The 18642-nt window shown below is 52.0% G+C and overlaps 1 protein-coding gene across 3 annotated transcripts in view; it reads right to left on the bottom strand.

Moving 5' to 3' along the window:
- The window catches only part of LOC144945921 (cartilage oligomeric matrix protein-like), a 45273-nt gene extending 28783 nt beyond the window's left edge, over positions 1-16490 (bottom strand). Inside the window, exons 1-6 of one of the 3 annotated variants that reach the window (XM_078874563.1) lie at positions 16017-16490; positions 7831-8034; positions 6004-6260; positions 2131-2160; positions 1298-1403; positions 496-519 (exon numbers count right to left, since the gene is read on the bottom strand). In XM_078874563.1, the coding sequence (XP_078730689.1) occupies positions 496-519; positions 1298-1403; positions 2131-2160; positions 6004-6260; positions 7831-8034; positions 16017-16095 (700 nt within the window). In that variant the 5' untranslated portion in view covers positions 16096-16490. The remainder of the gene's footprint in view (positions 1-495; positions 520-1297; positions 1404-2130; positions 2161-6003; positions 6261-7830; positions 8035-16016) is intronic. The other 2 variants (XM_078874564.1, XM_078874565.1) reach the window with 2 other exon arrangements.
- Positions 16491-18642: the final 2152 nt, after the last annotated feature.

Raw genomic sequence — 18642 nt, 5'->3', positions numbered from 1 at the left:
TGAGCGTGGACGTATGATTTAAAAAATGTAACCAAGATATCTTCTTGAATAAATATATTTATATAGCAACGGTAGGCACAGGGTTGATCATTAAATCTGCGGCAGAGGGCACGCTTCCATCAATGAGGTCACAGACTAAATAATGAACGTATCAGTAAGGTCATCTGTCCAGCGGTTGGACAAAGTGCCGCGTGAAACAAGTGGAATGACCGCGGCGGTGCTAACGTGGGGCAGCAGCAGCAACTGTAGAAAGTTACCGTTGAAGGCCTACGAAACAGAAGTGCCTAGGGCCTACAAGAACCGTAAATCCGGCCCTGCTTGTTCACCTCCAGCTTTCATCGGTGTTGTGTGTGGCTGCGTTGTGACGGACGGCACTACCACGGGCACTCAAGAGAGATGATCGACCAAGGGAGTGCCCTGAAGCCAGATCGTGGTGGTTGGTGATGATGAGGCTGTAGTAAATAAAGAACACGTTGCAAAAAGAGTACCCCTTACCCATGGCTCCAGTGTCTCCATTCACTGTAAAAGATCAAACAGAAAACGGTTAACTCAGGCTCTGTCATTTCACAGCACGTGCTCGATTGTTAGTGCTTTTCACCTGGTTGCGAACTGTGTCATTTATTGTCACGCGGTGTGTATCGATGTAGTCCTAGCCACCACGTCGTGTGCCGTGCCAGCCTTCATAGGGTGCCCGTTAACAGCACTTGCCTCCAAAAGTCTGTTAAGGTTATACGGGGGATCTTTGTCTTTGCGCGTGCGTGTATGACCAGATGTGTGCGTCTTACTTTAAGGAGCGTCTCATTGTTTTACACGTGGTACACCTGAGTGTGTGTGCTTCATGCGTGCATAGCCTGGTCTGTATATGCGGTGGCGTAGTGTGGTTTGGTATGGGCCCTGGTGCAAGGAACGAAATTAGGGCCCCCTATGCAATGTTCCCCCTCTCATCATAGCCCAGTGACTGGGGACCCTTCTGGCCGCTGCGGCCCTGGTGAAATTGCCACAGCCTGGACACCCGATAGCTATGCCATAATTGATCAATATAATCAGCAAGAGTATTGGCTGTGAAATCGTTCACTGCGTAGGCTTTCGCCGTTTCGCCCTCGTCGCTCCGATGTGCATTCAGTCGGTACCGCGTGTTGTTTGGCACGTTCCTGAACGTTTGGTTTCTTTAACAGCACGCGGTACAACCGGGCAACACATTGGTGTGGTCGTTCGTTTGAGACGACATCATCATCGTCGTCGTCGTCATACGCCCGTGTACACGCGTGCCAACGTGGGGTCATCGCGGGCTCCTTACCGATGTTGCGTGCCGAGTCATCGTCCTGGAACTCGCACTCCTGCATGAGCCCCACTTTGGCGAGGGATCCTCCCATAATCCAGCGCAGGTCGTTCAGCGAGCCCTGCTAATAGATGAGCAGCCACAGCCTTGAGACGCAGAGAGGCGCCAACGGATCGCCCAACAAGAGACAGAAAATTTTTGTACGGATGGCGGCCTTGCTCAAATTTAACGACTGTATGGAGATTTCACGGTTTTTTTTATCCGGTGGCCAAGTTGGCTCGGGCATCACAGCCTCGCTGAGCTGGCAATTTGACCATTATGCGACGACCGCTGCTGTGCACGGTCGGGTTGGTGGAAGAGTGCCACGGCCCTAGTGTGGTCACTCGAAGCGATCTCAGTGGTAGCTCTGTGATACCCGCTTCCGTGGGCCCTTCTCTAAAACGAAGGGTGGCGCTGCTCTTTGAGAGATGCGAATGCAGACTGCGTCTCGTGATATTATACGAACGGTACTATTGTGATAAAAAAAATTGTGGAAAATGCATTTACAAATTTTTCCCTTCATTGGCTAAGAAAAACGTGAATATTTTTGCGAAACCAAACATGCTCACAAACACAACAGATGCTCCATACACATTGCATTTTAAAAAGGTACGCAACTTAATTCCAAGTTATTATTGAGATATATGTTCAAAATACAACGCTCATATACATGTAAGCGAAATTATGTTACGAATATTACGCATTATTTTGGTAATGGCATTTGTTCTGACAAATTCCTGTGTTGCTTTTGATTACATTTGCAATTTTGTTGCGGTCATTTTCTGGAATTAAATATATTTTTTGTAACATACTTTTTTTTGCATCTGCGCTCCACGTTTTCCCTGCAAAAGAGACTTGACTTAGAGGGTTCTCGACATCATCAATAATCATGACCTATGCACTGTTGGATGAAGGCCTCACCAAGCCATCACCATCTACCACGGTCCATCTTCCAGACATGCTCCCTCCTAAAGGGATGGTGACTGGTGGTGGTTAAGCGGTGACAGCCAGTCATCAACCCTTTTAACCCTTCTCGTTCCAAGAGGTCTGCAAGTTGCAGGCTGGGTTGTCTTGTTCACCTCTGAATCTCGGAACGTGCAAGCGGTTAGCGTTAATTTAATTTAGAGAGATATCGCACCGTTTTTTTTAAAGACATTGTACTCAGCGTAGATAACTGTAGGGGCACGACCACACTCTATGATAGCTGGCACCAAACCGGTGCCACACGCCCTCCCACATTTCCTTGTAGGAGCCTCGGTACGTCTTCTGACCCGATAAAGTTATTTTTTTTCTTTCAATTCCGTTCCGATGACGTACATGTACGAACTGTACACGTTCAAAGATAAGTGTACACGTTCGTACATGTACCTACGTGTACACGGACATCATTCCACGTGTTTCTCAACCTACATCTCAGTGTAATTTAAAGCATGCACCTCTGCACACTTCCTTTAACCTTTTTCTAATTGTATTATACTGTATTTCCATTATCGGTGTCCGCGTGTGTGATATCACAGCAGGCAATAATACCACACTGATTGTTTGTTCTCCTTCAGGCACATTGCTATGTTGCTTTTCATGATCAAGTTCAGTTTTACAAAGTGTTCTCGACCGCATCCCTATCTCATCGTTTAGATCCCAGATCACTTTCTAAAACTGCTCCTGGTTGACAATTCGCGGCACACTGTAGTTCTTAGAGTGTGGTCTACGATGTTCCTCCGGGCGATCCGTGGGGCTGTGATACAAATGCAGGTTGATTCAGAAATAATGACAATGTTTACAGATTTTGTGTCTAACATTCATTCATATTTTACTCATGGTACTTCATAAAAAAGTTTCGTAAACTTGCCCGATTGGACTACCCTAACCCTAAGATCTAAATGCCCCTGATAAAATAACATAGCTGCGTAAAAAAAATAACTAAACATGTTTTTAGTTCCTGGCAATGAATAATGTTGTATTGCTGCCATTCAGAGATAAGTGGCTGCGTTTTGTCAGCAGCAGTGGGAGGCTGACTTTACCGAAAGAACCAAGAAGATGAACCAATATTTAGCAAAGGATCTTCTCATGTCGCTGTGAATAGCTCCCCTTGTGTAACGCGTACTTTGTTACTGAGAGCAATCTCAGTGGAGATGTTCTATTTTCTTTTTAACGGGAAAGTTCCTGGACCAGAGAGTATAAACGTTTGACATCAAAGAAGTGGGACCAATATCTGGAACAAGTTTACATAACAAAAAATGGGCCCGTGTACAGCTTTCAAGGCATGACGTCAGTGTACTAATAATACAATAGAGCAATTTAATGTGCCTCTTACATTTCCTTCACCCATTACGTGTAGTTTTATTCAGTTTTATTTTTTAAGGGTGTGTTGAGGGTTGGGGTTATTTTATGAAAACTTCTGTGTGAGGCCTTGTGTGAATGGTGCTGTATACAATCAAGTTTTATTGACTTGGTTAGACTTCGCAATTTTTTTGTTAAATCATATTACTTATTTCACTACAGATTTTACCGTTGTGTTAGCTTCGCGTTGTCGAATTCGTTTACTTTATGATGCGTTGGATGACTCCTGCACTGCTGTTACCAAGAACAACAACAGCAGCAGAACAAGCCCAGAGGCCTTTCTCTACAGCCACAATTTTGTTCTTCGTCTTCCTTAACCATAGGACACATACCGTGTCAACCCACACGGTTTACTCCGTATTCCTGTGCAGGGAAATTGAGTTTTCAGGTCCATACGGCGTACAGCCGTTTCAATACGGGCAAATAATAGATTTTTTGCTTTGTGTTTCTCCCTTGAGATGGGACTTTGTAGGATGAACGTTGAGACTTATAAGGGACACGGGGTGACTAATAAGGTCTCAATTAGCCTGCAATAAGGTAAGGGGTTGACAGCTATGACAGGAGCTGCTTAAATACCACTCATTCAGCCTGCCGGGCATGATAGCGCCACATCACAGACCTCGCCAGCCCGGATATTCTATTCTGGCATATGGCAGGACCTAAATGCCCATGTAGAGGTCTGTTTGCCACAACAGGGCTTAGGGAGAGAGTTCGTGTCCTTTTGCCATGCCTCCTCCATTGCAGGAGCGCACACTGCTTTGGTTGACTATATGGTCCGTGGTTTTCATTGTAGCTTGTCTCTATGTATCTCTGTGGGCCTCCACGTATCTATACGAGTCTCTTTGCATCTCTGGCTTGCACGTCCACAATAGCACTATACCGTGGCTTGTCTTTAATTTTCCATTCACAAATGGACAGGTGTGCATCGGCCTGGACGTCGAACCCTCCCTCCTCGCGAGGGCCACCCATGGTGGCTGTGGAAGCGGTGTGGCCAGGTCGGGTGGCTAAGCAGGAGCGGACGCTGTGCCCTGGCGTTTAAGTACGGACACAACGCTCGAGTCGACCCCAACACTCTGGCTGCCCGTGCCGTCGTCACTCAAATCTCTCTAAGCCCCACCCACCCACCCATTTACTGCGACGCTGCAACCCCTCGAGGTGACAACAGTCGCCTTTCCCATTCATCAGGACCTCGTGGTCGCTGGAAGTCACGCCAGGACCCTTTTGGACCCTTGCCCAAAACCTTAAAACAATTTCGAGATCAATCCCCGACGAAGCTTGGAAAGCTGAATGGAGTTAAAAAAAACTCGCAAACACCGCCTCGTTGTGAAAGACCCAACGCAGGAGATCCCCCCTGGGTTTGATCTTCCACGAAGCTCACAGTCCACCCCAAGCCGCATCATCCACTACACGGACCATGGAAGTAGATGCGGATACCTGATGATGCACAAATGGAAAATTAAAAAACTTTCCAGTGGTAGTAGTGCGACTGCGGTCATCAAGAACAGACCGTGACGACGTGAAACGACGCAATGCCCAGATCCACAAATTACGAAGGCGACATCAAAGTGACGACAATGATGATGATGATGATGTCGATGATGCGCTACTCCGCTACTGCTCCTGACTCGGTTGTCATGCTGGCGTGACCGACCTCAATGTGAAATTGTAGTCGTTGCTCTGCGTCTACATCAGCAGCCGTACGACAACAACAAGATGGACACAGCTTCGGGTCTTTGACCGTCAACTCATTCATCGCCGTCCCACCTCCGCCTCTAAAATGCTGAGGCGACATAAGCGACCGTACGACGACCACGTCCAGGTCGTGCACAAAGAGCTGAATGATCGCGAAGGATGTCGCTGTTGTTGTTATCGTTGTTATATGTCGTGTTTACGAAAATACAATCGTACAATCTCCGACGCACGAGGCCCACGTACCTTCAGCCAGCTCGGGAGGGGGGGGGGGTGGCAGGCACATTGGGCAAGGCACAGGCGCGGTCTTCACGGTGGGCCTCGGATAAAGTGCTGCACGTTTTGGTTTCCGCGCCACCCCTATAGCAACCCAAAAGGCCATCACGCAGCCACTAACGTTGATGCTTCGTGAGCTTTACAGAACGTTCCCGACAATGGCCGATGCCGACGCCGACCGCTGCTGCGATGCGAAGGGGTGCGGCCCCTGGAGTGGGAGTCATCTGAGCACCAAAGGTCAACCAAAATTCAACGTGAACATCACCCCAAAAAAGGGGGCTTCGGCCACCGGCCTCTGGCCCACCCGGCTCCACCTCACGCCACGAACAACCCGCGCCACCTCCCTTCCCGCCCCAAAACACCGACGCCGCCTAACTCACCTGGGTGCGGAAGAGGGTCCGCTGGCCCGTGCGCATCTCGGCGCTGCCCGTCTCGAAGGTCAGGCCGGCCAGGGGCGGCGGCACCTCCTTGGCCGAGTCGACGAGGGCGCAGTCCACGTAGAGCTGCACGTTGGCAGCGGCGCCCTGCAGGCCGCTCATCCGCAGCATCACCGAGTGCGTCTTGCCGTCGCTCAGCGCCGCGTTGTTCAGAGTCACCAGGTGCTGCCTCCGGTCCGCCTTGATGTAGCGCATGAGGACTGCCAGGGTGGGGCCCCCATGGACACGCGGACGGACAGACCGACAGAGGGATGGGAGCGTTAAGATTCGATACGAACCCCAAAGCGTGGGCCATATGATACGAATGTTGTAGTCGTATACAGCATAGCGCTGTGGTCTTCGATGTTCAGAGGTGGGAGGAATGTTACTTTCGCCGATAAGACATCGTCAGTGTGCGGACCGCCACACAATGGGTTTGACAGCAGCACGATGACGACGATGATGATGTGTGTTCTCTTCACTCTTTGTGTATTGTCGGGGGGCTGCACGTCAAGGGCCGCACTAAATGCCACCAGGGTCGCCATTGGCCCCAGAAGAACACTGCCGTATAGCATGATTCATGCAGATTGCATCTCACTCAAGGCTTTGCAATGTGTAATGCCCAGAGGCACCACAGGCAAGCGGGGAAGGCAGCCGGGCGGCGAGCCAGCGCCAAGAGGAGGTTTTCATCTGGTTAATGAGTGTTTATACGTGTCGGGCAAAAGCGGAGCACCCACAGAAAGCAGATGCGTGTGTGGGGGGGGGGGGGGCAATACTACATCCCATTAAGATGGAACAGATAGAGATTGCAGGAAAACCCTTATCCGTGGCCCTATTAGCAGCGACTCCTATTATCCGCGATGACTGTGGGCTCTGCAAAAACTCTTATCCACGGGCCTTATTGCTTCCAGCTATCTGATATTTTACCAACAATGCATAACTCTGACATTTTTCCAGTGGGCAAGATGGACAATTCGCGAATAACAGGATCCGCGATATTGAGTCCCCCCTCCACCCCCCCCAAATCACCGCGGATAAGACGGGTGGGCATGTACGTATGTATGTATGTAGGTGTGGGGAAGGATAACAAACTAAACACAGAATAAATCTTTCAGGTGCACTTCTGCGGCCGTCTGGAACGCTCTTCTATTTGATATTGGGAAGCCATTGGGAGAAATGCAACGTTTTAAATCATCTAGATTGAGCGCTCATTACTCCAGATCTGCTTTCTTGTGTTCAGTTTGTTGTCCCCCTCCCCCCGCACCTCCAATTAATCGATTAATTGGAGGTGTGGGGCAAGGGGCCATCCATAAATGACGTCACGCGATTTTGGACGATTTTTGACCCCCCCCCCTAATCACACGACGTCACAAAAAGTCAGACCGCCCCCTCAAATATGACGTCACAAAACTCTGCCCCCCCCCCAAAAATATATAAAACATGCTTCAAATCGCTTTGAACTAGTGTCATTGTAGTGCGTATTTAATGTGGCGCTGCACTATGATGTTGTAGGAGGAAACATGTATTAAAAGTCTATATAATTAAGTAGAACGTGTTGCCTATATTTATTTAAAGTTGCGCATTTTGATGTGACGTCACATTTCTCAAACCACCCCCCCCCCCCTTCGTCACACATCGTCACAAATGTCTGACCCCCCCCCCCCAGGTGCGTGACGTCATTTATGGACGGCCCCCAAAGACAATTACGTGGGTGGGTTGGCGGCAGGGGGGGGGGGGGGTAGGAGGTTCTTTCTACCGCGTCCGTGACCGCGAACTGTGCGACGACCTCACCCTTGTTGCCCTTGCCCAGGAGGACGACCTCGAGCAGCTTGGCGTTGTCCTTGCCCGTGACGCTCACCAGCATGCCGTTGGTAGCCGTCCACAGCTTGAGGTTGGTGAGGAGGTAGACGTCGTCCTTCGCTCGCATCTCCCGCAGGAACGTGTCGGCCGCCACCTCGCCCGCCTTGCCGTCGGCCAGGGAGAACACGTCCAGCACTGCGACGTGGCAAAAACAAAAAACGTCACTCGCGATCCGACGACGGAAGTTTTGGGATTCTCTCTTCCGCGATGACTGTGGGCCGCGCTGAACCGCGCTCGAACGCGGCACGGCGGATGCGCGTGCACGTTCCATAGATGGAAGATCAAAGAATCGCCCAACTGCGGCTGTGGAGAAGTCCAAACCGTCGAGCACATTGCCGACGAATGCTCCATCCATGCACATCCTGGCGGTATTGCTGAACTCCACACCGCGTCAACCGCATCGTTGGACTGGATGAGGAGCCTTTGCATTCATTTATGACGATCATTAAGAAACAAATACCATACGACATAAGGAGACTGCAATGGCCACGTGCGACACCCATGCGCACACGCGTGACGCTCGACAATATCGTTACTCGTGCAGGCATCAGCTGTCGGCGTCGTCGCCGCACGCCGTTGTGTGTGTGTACGTACGTAAGTAAGCTGAACTTCTTTCGCACTGTACATAAGCTAAACCGCGCTAATCGGAGGTGCGAGCGAGTCGGCGCCTTTCGCTCGCTCGCTCTCATGGACAAGTGTGAGAGTCTTCATCGCAATGATTTCTTTCGAACGAAGGAGTCCGATGAGCTATGAAGCTATTTTGTCCTTCTCAAAGATGTCCAATCGGGACGGGTCAGCAAGTTGCAACTACAAATGATACAACAATAACAACAACATCGATAGGAGTGCTAAATGGAGAAAAGGTAAGCAGGTTGACGAAAAATAAATATAAATAAAGTATATGAATACAAATATCATAAGTACGTAAATTCCTGTCGATTTTGCAACACTAAAATGCAAGCTTGGGCAAGGCGGCAAAACATCAACAAAGACAGAGAACGACTCAGAAGCAAGAGGAGGAATCGCAGACAAAGCAGCAGCTACACGGTGAGCAATTGTCCAAGATCTGCGGTACTCTACATATTAAGGTGCTATCAGCCAATTACGTGTGGCAGGAAACCGGAGCGTGTGCGAGGAGGAAACACTCTATCCCACACGGATGGAACAGGTGGAGTCCATACGCTCGCTGTACTGCCATCTCCCGGCGAACCAGGGTATGGCACCGCCTCCACACGCACGGGAAGGGAGTTGCAGGAAATGTTGCAGCCCTGACATTTCTCTATGACAGTACCGCTCCTTGAAGAGGCCTCCACTCGAGGGAGCTCTGGAGAGGCCCCCTCCAGCGGGTGATTTGGCCGACTCGCTCGCTTACCAGACGTCGTGGAGGAGGTCGGAGTACCCACAGCTTTACACCGCCACACTCGTCGTCCCATCTCCATATATATAAAAGGCAAAGTTGTGATTATGTGTGTCTGTTCAAAATGTTTAGCGTACTTCCCGACATGCAACAAACTTGAAATTTGCCATGTGGGTACTTTCCAGACTGTACACCATGCAAAAATTATTAAAATAAAATGTTGTGTTTTTTTATTGGGGGGGGGGGGGGGGGTTCAAATCTGTCACGTGACCCGCGCATGTGGAAGTGTAACGCATTGTAGTGTAGTGGTTAGGGCGCTGCGCTACGAACCCGGCGACCCGAATTCGATTCCCGCTCACGGCCACTACCCGAGACGATTATTTTAACCGCTCCTGGGCCTCCCCTAGGTCGACTCAGCCTCAAACGAGTAATTGGTGTGGTGTGTGAACATCGGCACTGGGGAGACAAAGGCGGCCGGGCGTGGTGAATCCAAGTCCCATGCGAAGCCGGGTAGTAAAGATAGTTTTATATTAACTGCTTTGTGGACCGAGGCAGGAGGAGTTGAAAGAAATTTGCATCGTCGTTTAAAATGCCCCGCGCCGGGAGATTGAATCGGTGACCTCTGGATTGCAAGCCTCAGTGTGCCATCCACGTCACCACAGCACCGTCCAAATATAAACTTAATTAAACATACGCATAAAAAATACTATTTTCTAATGTAACTATGGCAACAGATGTCTGCATGAGAAAATCAACACAACAAACTCAAAAGGGCCCAATTCAGGCAACGGTGAATATTGCTTTGGCAAAACGAATCCGCCGTCTACATTGCCAATATTCAGTGTCCGATCGCCTCGGCGACGCGTCTCTGTTGATTTTTCCGTGGTGGCGATCACATCTACTGGTGGCCCCGAACCAACTGTGCAAATTCCACATTACTATGGCAGCAGTGCTGTACTGGAATCATCTCTGTCCTCGTTTAAACTGACGCTATTAAAGTCACAAAAGCTTAAGCGAGAATGTAATTTTACAGCAATTGCTATGATTAAGCAATTTTTGTTGGTGTAATTTGTGAATGTGGAATGCTTTGATGTCTGCCGGGTCGAGTTGCCTTTGAATAAGTATTATTTAAAAAAAAAAAACTTTTTTAACACGTTTTTATGACTTTATGAAATGTACTATAGTCATGGCAGAACTCCACAACTCCAGGAAGTGGCCCCGAAGCTTGCCATAACGTAAGGGACCATGGACAATTAGACCCAAACCGAAACATAACATATACAAAATTATGTTTAAAATATTTTTATTTTATTTTTAATGATAGAATGTAGTATTGTCATCAGTATGACATAAGTATACCACGTTTGCAGTCGATACCACATTGGGAAGTGGGTTCAAATTGAGTTACAAGATTTGAGGATACAACGACAACAACAGAGTGAGTTAAATGAAAGCGTGTAAATAGAGCTCCTTAGCTGAACGGGCTTTACTCGGAGGGAAATACCCTTGGGAACTTCTGAATGGTTACCACACTGGACCAGAGGTTGCCGGCTCCATCTCCCGTCGCACCAGTTGAAACGAGAGACAAGCTTCTTCAATCCTTCGGTCTCAGTCCACCCACCAAGATAAATGGGTTCCCTTCTACGTGACTTTACCGAAAGAACCAAGAAGATGAATCCCTGCAGTCATGAAAGCTTTAAATCGAAAAATTATGGAGTTCGTTGATCGCAAGGTCGTGTAGAGTGGGGTCAAGCGTGGGTATACTCCTACCTCTTCGAAGACATCTGGCTTAGTGTTTAAGAGTAGGCGATATAGCCTCTACGCTGACGAGAATGGTAAGACAAAACAACAAACCCACTACCTTCACTTGCGCGGGGGAAGAGCGGCGCGCAGGAGCGGATTTGGCACGCGCGCGCGTGTGGGTGCGTGTGCACTTGCGTGTGTGTGCGTGCGTGTGCGCGTGTGTGCGTGTGTGCGTGTCTGTGTGTGCGCGCGCGTGTGTGTGTGCGTGTGTGCGTGTGTGCGTGTGTGTGTGCGTGTGTGCGCGCGTGTGTGTGTGTGCGTGTGTGTGTGCGCATGTGTGTGCGTGTGTGTGTGCGCGTGTGTGTGTGCGCGTGTGTGTGTGCGTGTGTGTGCGTGTGTGCGCGTGTGTGTGTGTGTGCGTGTGTGTGTGCACATGCGCGTGTGTGTGTGCATGTGTGTGCGTGTGTGTGCGTGCGTGTGTGCGCGTGTGTGTGTATGTGCGTGTGTGTGCGTGTGTGTGTGCGTGCGTGTGTGCGTGTGTGCGCGTGTGTGTGCGTGTGTGTGCGCGTGTGTGTGTGTGCGTGTGTGTGTGCGTGTATGCGTGCGTGCGTATGTGGGCGTGTGTGTGCGTGCGTGCGTGTGTGCGTGTCCTTGACACCAGGACCTACCGTGGAGCTGATCTGCCCTCTGACCATCGACTAGTCATCTGTAAGATGCGCCTGCCATTCTTCCACTCCGGTGGTGGGTGTACACCCAGGATCCCATTCCAACCAAAAGTGGCCTGGTCTAAGTTAGCTGATGAAAGTTGCAAGCGAGAATTTCATCATCGCTTGCAGCTGGGGTTGGCATCGTCCCCCACTCCACCTGATGTCGAGGGTAAATGGGCGAGGTTTAAGACTGTGACTCATGCAGCTGCAATGGCTGCTTTGGGTACGCGGTCCAGACCTCCCCGGGAACCCTGGCTGACGGAGGAGGTGTTCAGGTTAATTGAGAAAAAGCGACAGGCCCACTCTCATCGCCTACAGCATCCCACGTCAGAGAATGAGGAGGTTTACCGCAGCCTTCGCTCGGAGGTTCGGAGAGCCGTAAGGCGCTGTAAGGATGGGTGGTGGTCGCGGGTTGCTGAGGAGATGGAGTCTGCCTCAGTGGCCCGCGATCACAAATCACTATTTAACTCCATCAAAAAAGTAACCTGCAGCGCCACACCTATTACCATCATTAGAGGAAAAAACGGTGATCCAATCTCCGACCCCCAGGAACAGGTTTGCAGATTTGCTGAGCATTTCTGTGAGGTCCTGGGGGAGGGAAAATCTCTCAGCCAGGAAAACATCATGGCACAAAGTGGGGATAACCCTGCTGAGGCTGCGGTGCCTCAAATATTGGAAGAGGTCACCCCCTGTGAGTGGCTGGCTGAGGTACCGGCTGTTGAGGAAGTACTGAGGGCGATCCGGAGTCTGAGACCAGGGAAGGCACCGGGCAGAGATGATCTCCCAGGCGAAATGCTGAGGGAGGGTGGCGTTTGTGCACAGACTGCCCTATATGACATCATAACAACAGTCTGGACCACTGGACGGGTTCCGCAGGACTGGAAGGATGCCCTGGTGGTCCCCCTCTTTAAGAAGGGGGACCGCACAGACTGTAACAACTACAGGGGCATCTCACTCCTCAGTGTGCCGGGTAAGGTCCTGGCAAGGATTATTCAACATCGCCTTGCTAGGCATGCTGAGGAGAGGCTTGCGGAGCCCCAATGTGGTTTCAGGAAAGGGCGGTCCTGCACAGATGCCATATTTTCTGTCCGTCTGCTACAGCAGAGGTGTAGGGAATTCCAAAAAGACCTACATCTCTGCTTTATTGACCTGGTCAAGGCCTATGATACCATCAGTAGGACTGGGCTCTGGGTTGTTCTTCGTGCTTTCGGAGTCCCTGACCCTCTGCTCACGATCATTAAGGACCTTCATGATGGTGAGCGGGCCCGGGTAAAACTACGTGGCCGGGAGTCGGAGCCTTTCCCTGTACACCTTGGGGTGCGACAGGGATGTCCTCTGGCTCCCACATTATTTAACATCTATTTCGACTGCGTAGTTCGTGAAGCCTTCAATAGCTGTACCGGGGGAATTACCATTTGGTACAGATATAATGGGAGGCTGATCGACGCCCGGGTGCGATCAAGGGATGGCTCCCTATTGGTCAACCACGTTATGTATGCCGATGATTTGGTAATAGCTGCTCATTCAGAAGAGGAGTTGGAGACGCTGCTGCTGAGGCTGGAGTGTGCCACTAAGAGGTGGGGCCTTACCATCAGCCCCACCAAAACTAAGCACCTGCCTGGGTATTTTGTACCATCGGGCACTCCGCCCCCACAACTCCCAATCGGTGATGGGGCAGTTGTGGAGAGAGTAGAGAGTTTCCCATACCTGGGCAGTGTGCTCATGACCAGCTCCAGTTTATCAGCAGAGGTCTCACTCCGAATCAGTCGAGCGGCAATATCTTTTCATCGGTTGCGTAACGCTGTGTGGAAGCTACCTGGTCTGTCGCTCCGCACGAAGCTTCAGGTCTTCTCGGCCACGGTCATTCCCTCCCTTCTCTACGCTTGCGAAACGTGGACCCCCCTAGTGGAGCATCTTCGCCGGTTGGAAACATTTAGGCTGGCCTGCCTACGATCCATCCTGGGTTTGACCAGGCTGGATTGTGTGAGGAGCTCACAAGTCCTTGAAAGATCTGGGCAAAGTCCCATCAGTGAGCTCCTCCGGCAGGCAAGGCTGCGTTGGCTGGGTCATGTAGCCCGCATGCCCAGCCACCGCATGCCTAAACAGCTTTTGTTCGGCCGGATCGAGGGGGCTAAACGGGCGCGGCACGGGCTAGAGAAGAGATGGAGTGATGTGGTACAGGAGGACGTGGAGCTGAGTGGACTTGCCGATGACTGGTACCAGCGGTGTCAAGATCGGCCTCAGTGGAGGAGGCTCGTGAAGGACGCTACTGGGCAGTTGGAGGCAGTCGCCCTCCAACAACAACGGAGGGCGGAGGAGCGACGCTCACAACAACGAGCGGAGCGCCGGGTGGCTAAAGCACAGCAAGTTGGCACAGTAGGGGGCACAGGTGGTGCATCAGCCAGTCATCTCGGTCATCTCGGTCAGTCGACCCGTGGCACCTGGGTCTGCCCCGTGACCTCCTGCCAGCGGGCGTTCGACACTTCACGTGGCCTCAAGGTGCACATGGCCTGGCACAAGCGTCGTGGTGACGTCACCGCCACTTAGTGGCGAATGGCGGTTGTTGTTGTTGTTGTGTGCGTGTGCGCGCGTGTGTGTGCGTGTGTGTGCGTGAGCGTGTGTGTGCGCGCATGTGTGTGTGTGTGTGCGTGTGTGTGCGTGTGCATGTGGGGAGCGGTAGTGTAGCGGTTAGCGCGCTGCGCTATGAACCTGGTGACCCGGGTTCGATTCCCGCTCACGGCCAACACCAGTGACGATTATCTGAACCGGTCCTGGGCATTCCCTAGGTCGACTCAGCCTGAAATGAGTACCTAGTGCGGTGTGTAAACATCGCCACTGGGAAGACAAAGGCGGTCTGGCGTGGTGCTGGCCACTCACCCCCTCGTGTACCGTTCTGGCCTTCATAGGTGCTCGCTAACAGCACTTGCCCCTACAGTCTGTTAAGGCTATACGGGGGATCTTTATCTTTGTGTGCGTGTGTGTGTGCATGTGTGTGCAACAAAGCGCACGTATAAATGTGTCGTAACCCTCCACCACCCGACACAGCCAATTAGCAAGGGATTTGTCACGCAAACAAGAAAAAAAATCGCCAATTAGTTTACTACTTCAGCCCACCGGTGTGTTGGAGAGTAACTCCACAACGTTTACAATGTGAGTAGTACGACGTTTCGCTGGTAATTACATCAACCAGCATTAACGGGCGAATATTGGTCGCGAAAGCCAACGTATTAAAATGCAACGAAGCGCGCATCGCCGAGTACAGCACCAACATTCGTCAGTCCCCAGGTGCTGTTGCTGCGGTGGTGGTGGTGGTCGTGGTGGATTTTCCTTTTCACAATTCTCCTCGCCGCCGTTGTATTTTCTGGACTCTCAACGTTCCACTTTCCTGCATCCTCCCTCCTGTTACCCCTCCTCCCCGCACCTCTCCCCGGGGGTCACCGTTACAAACGGAGCTCATCATTAGCTCAAAATGGGCCCCGACCCCAGGTGAACACAACGGAACTTAGTACGCGGAAAATAAAAATGGATAGGAGCGCATCGAGGAGGGGGGGGGTGGTCTTTGTGGATTTTGTAAGCACCCGACGCGAATGGCCAAAACGCTCGCCCGTGCCGGTAAAGTTCGCTTCCTCGGGTTCGGGTAACTTCCCCGCGTTAAACCGGAGGCTGCACGTGTGTAGGTGCGCGCGCGTGTGCGTGTACGCGCGCGTGCACGTGTACGTGTGTCGAATTTATTTCGCGTCGTGCGTAGCCCAACCGTGCTAATCGAGAGGCTTTGCGTGCAAGGGCCGCTGGGCACCGCGGCCTCGTGAGCCGTGCTCGCAACCGCCACCACCACCACCACCGCCACCACCGCCACCGCCACCACCACCACCGCCACCGCCGCCACCGCCGCCACCACCGCCACCACCACCACCGCCACCACCGCCACCACCACCGCCACCACCACCACCACCGCCACCACCACCACCGCCACCACCGCCACCACCACCACCGCCACCACCGCCGCCGCCACCGCCATCATCGCCACCACTACCGCCACTACCACCACCGCCGCCACCACCACCGCCACCACCATCGCCGCCACCGCCGCCACCTCCACCACCGCCGCCACCACCACCGCCGCTACCACCACCGCCACCACCACCAACACCACCACCGCCACCACCGCCACCACCGCCGCCACCACCACCGCCACCAACACCACCGCCACCACCACCGCCACCAACACCACCGCCACCACCACCGCCACCAACACCACCGCCACCACCACCGCCACCACCACCGCCACCTCCGTCACCGCCCCTCCGTACCTGACTGCTTGGACGTGGCCCCAGCCAGCACGCAGAGCAGCGAAAGTGCCGCCACCGCTGGCCACGCCGGTGGCCCCATTCTGCTCGGGGGGGTCTCCTTCTTCTCTCCTCTTTTCTTTTCAGATGGAGTGCGACGGATCTGGTCCGATGGATCGTTGCTGTGATCGGTTCAATGATCGATAAATAGATAGATACTATATGTATGTGTGTGCGTAAACGATTTGAAGGCTATAATCCTTTTTGTGTTAAGGAAAGGGGGCTGAAAAAAAAACACTTGATGGAATTCACTTTAAGATTGGTACTATGGATAGGAGGGGGGGGGGTTGCCTGGTCGTTACACAAAAATAAAGTAACCTGGGGGGGGTGGGGGGGTAGAAGCCCCACGGCGACTGAAAGATCGTCCTGTGCGCAGTCAAAGAGCTGAAAAGTGGCGCGACCATCACCGACAACGACGACTGGCGGAGTAACGGAGCGGTCCGGCGCTGGGACAGATGCTTTTATGGTGTCCGCTAAAGGCCCCCTCCCCCCATCCACCGCCACCTCTTTTCAGATTCCCCCCCCCACTCCCACCACTGCAAATTTTGCTCACCCAATAGCAGTGGGGTTGCGGTTCAAAGAGCGTTTCCATGCTTGGTTGAAATGAACGCAAGTGGACGGGGTACGTTGGTGGGGGGGGGATAAAGTATGTGCACAGGGCACGAATTAATTTCACCGATTCCCCCCAGGGGGAACGGCGGCGTCTGTTTAAGTAATCTTCGGTTTCAGCTGCTGGAGAAGCTGTAGGAAAATACGTGCGGTACACTGCGAGACAGAGGAGGGCGGGGGGTGGGAAAGACGAAGGGAGCTTGAGCCAGACTTTTATAGGTGCAGGCAGCCACAAAAAGGCCCTCTCTGTTGTTGGTATTACGAGCAGTGGTGCATGCCTGTCGGAGTTAGACGCCCATCGCCGCCGACATCACCCGCCACGATCTATCCACTGCTCGACGAAGACACTTCCAAGGCGTGTCGATTACGGGGATTTTCTTCTCAGCATACTGCACAGCGTTGGTCAATGCATGGTTCGGATATCACCCACGACTGATGTTCGCCGTAGGCCAGGAATCGAACTCAGCTTGCCAGGTTCATAGTGTGGCGCGCTAACCACAAATATAGCTACTAATCTACCACAGATAGATCTACCTAATCCATCTGTCCATCTCTCACGGTGCTGCAATCCATCGAGCAACTTCTTTTGCGGTGATTTCATCGCTTCTGCCACGAGGCGGGGAGATCGAACCGGCGACCTCTGGGTTGCAAGTCCAGCGTGGTGACTATTTTCACCACCGTGGCAGCACCGCTGGTGGTGAGCAGTCAAGATGATCGGCACCCCCGCCTATGTTGGGTAGTGGTGGCAAGAAATGCCAAGCCTGCTTCTGGAATTGCTGGGTCGCAGGCGTGTTCACTGTGAACGTGGACCGTACGGGGATATAAAACAACGCAAACACGCGCAAGGACAGCTACCGTAGTGTCGTGGGTAGTACACTGGGGGCCGCCCATTGAATCTTCTTGCACGGCAGTAAAAAACAATGCACGGGTCTTCAAAACGTCCCCCGCCGCGTCTCTGTCCACCCAGTAATATGGGCCGTCATCACGCGAACTTCGGTGGTCATCCTCGTAAGCAGCGGCTCCTGGCTCAGCCATCGAACAAAGGCGGCGGTCACCGCATCGTCGCCGTGGCGCTTTTAGATGCGCTTCGGCGGCCGTCTGGAACGTTCTTCCGTCCGATGTTAGGAAGCCGCTGGGATCTCTGCACTTTTTAATCATCTACATTGACAAAGTCATTTGTTGAGAACTGATATTTTTGTGTTTAGTTTGTTGACCTTCAACCGCACCTCCGATTAGCACGGTTGGCTACGTACGGTGCGAAAGAAGTTTAACATACATAGGTACAATATCGACGGGCACAGCAGTGTTAACCGAACCGGCAGGTCGCGCTTGGTGGGGTAAAGCGTGTATGCTCCCACCTCGTCCACGACGTCGTCAGCGTGGAAGCGCAGGCCAAAAAGCATTCCCTCGCCAGGGGCTATCCAGAGCTCCCACGAGTGGAGCCCCCCTCAGCCAGGAGTGTTGTGAGCAGCATTTGCAGGGCTCCACCTTTACCTTTTCGTACACGCGGAATCGCTGAGAACGAATAAGCATTCTAGATTTGAAGCTTTCGTGACTGCAAGGATTCATACTCTTAGTTTTTTCGGTAAAGTCACGTAGGTAAAAAATGAAATTAAAATTAATAAAAATAAAATAATGAATATCGAATAAGCACTTGGACGGCTGTCATCCTACGCTTGGATGCTCTTAGTGGTGGAAATTCCACGTTCTTGTGGCGGGGGCCAGTCTCCCCACAGGACAGCCACCATCGAATTCCCATTTTATTTGAGCTCTCTGACGTTTTCTTTCGGGTTGTGCCGTGCAAATATTGCGGCACGATGTCCGACGTTTCGCCCTACGCGGCAGGAGCTTAATCAGGAGCATAAATCATAGAGGTATGCAGCCGCAATAAAAAAAAATCATAAACAGACGCATTACACTCCCTGACCGGGCGTTTGAATTCGCAACTTCAGAACGATGAGTCAAGCGCTCCTGTCTGACT

Source organism: Lampetra fluviatilis, chromosome 39, assembly GCF_964198595.1.
Source record: "Lampetra fluviatilis chromosome 39, kcLamFluv1.1, whole genome shotgun sequence".
Taxonomy (NCBI): domain Eukaryota; kingdom Metazoa; phylum Chordata; class Hyperoartia; order Petromyzontiformes; family Petromyzontidae; genus Lampetra; species Lampetra fluviatilis.
This window is presented reverse-complemented; position numbering and strand designations above follow the sequence as displayed.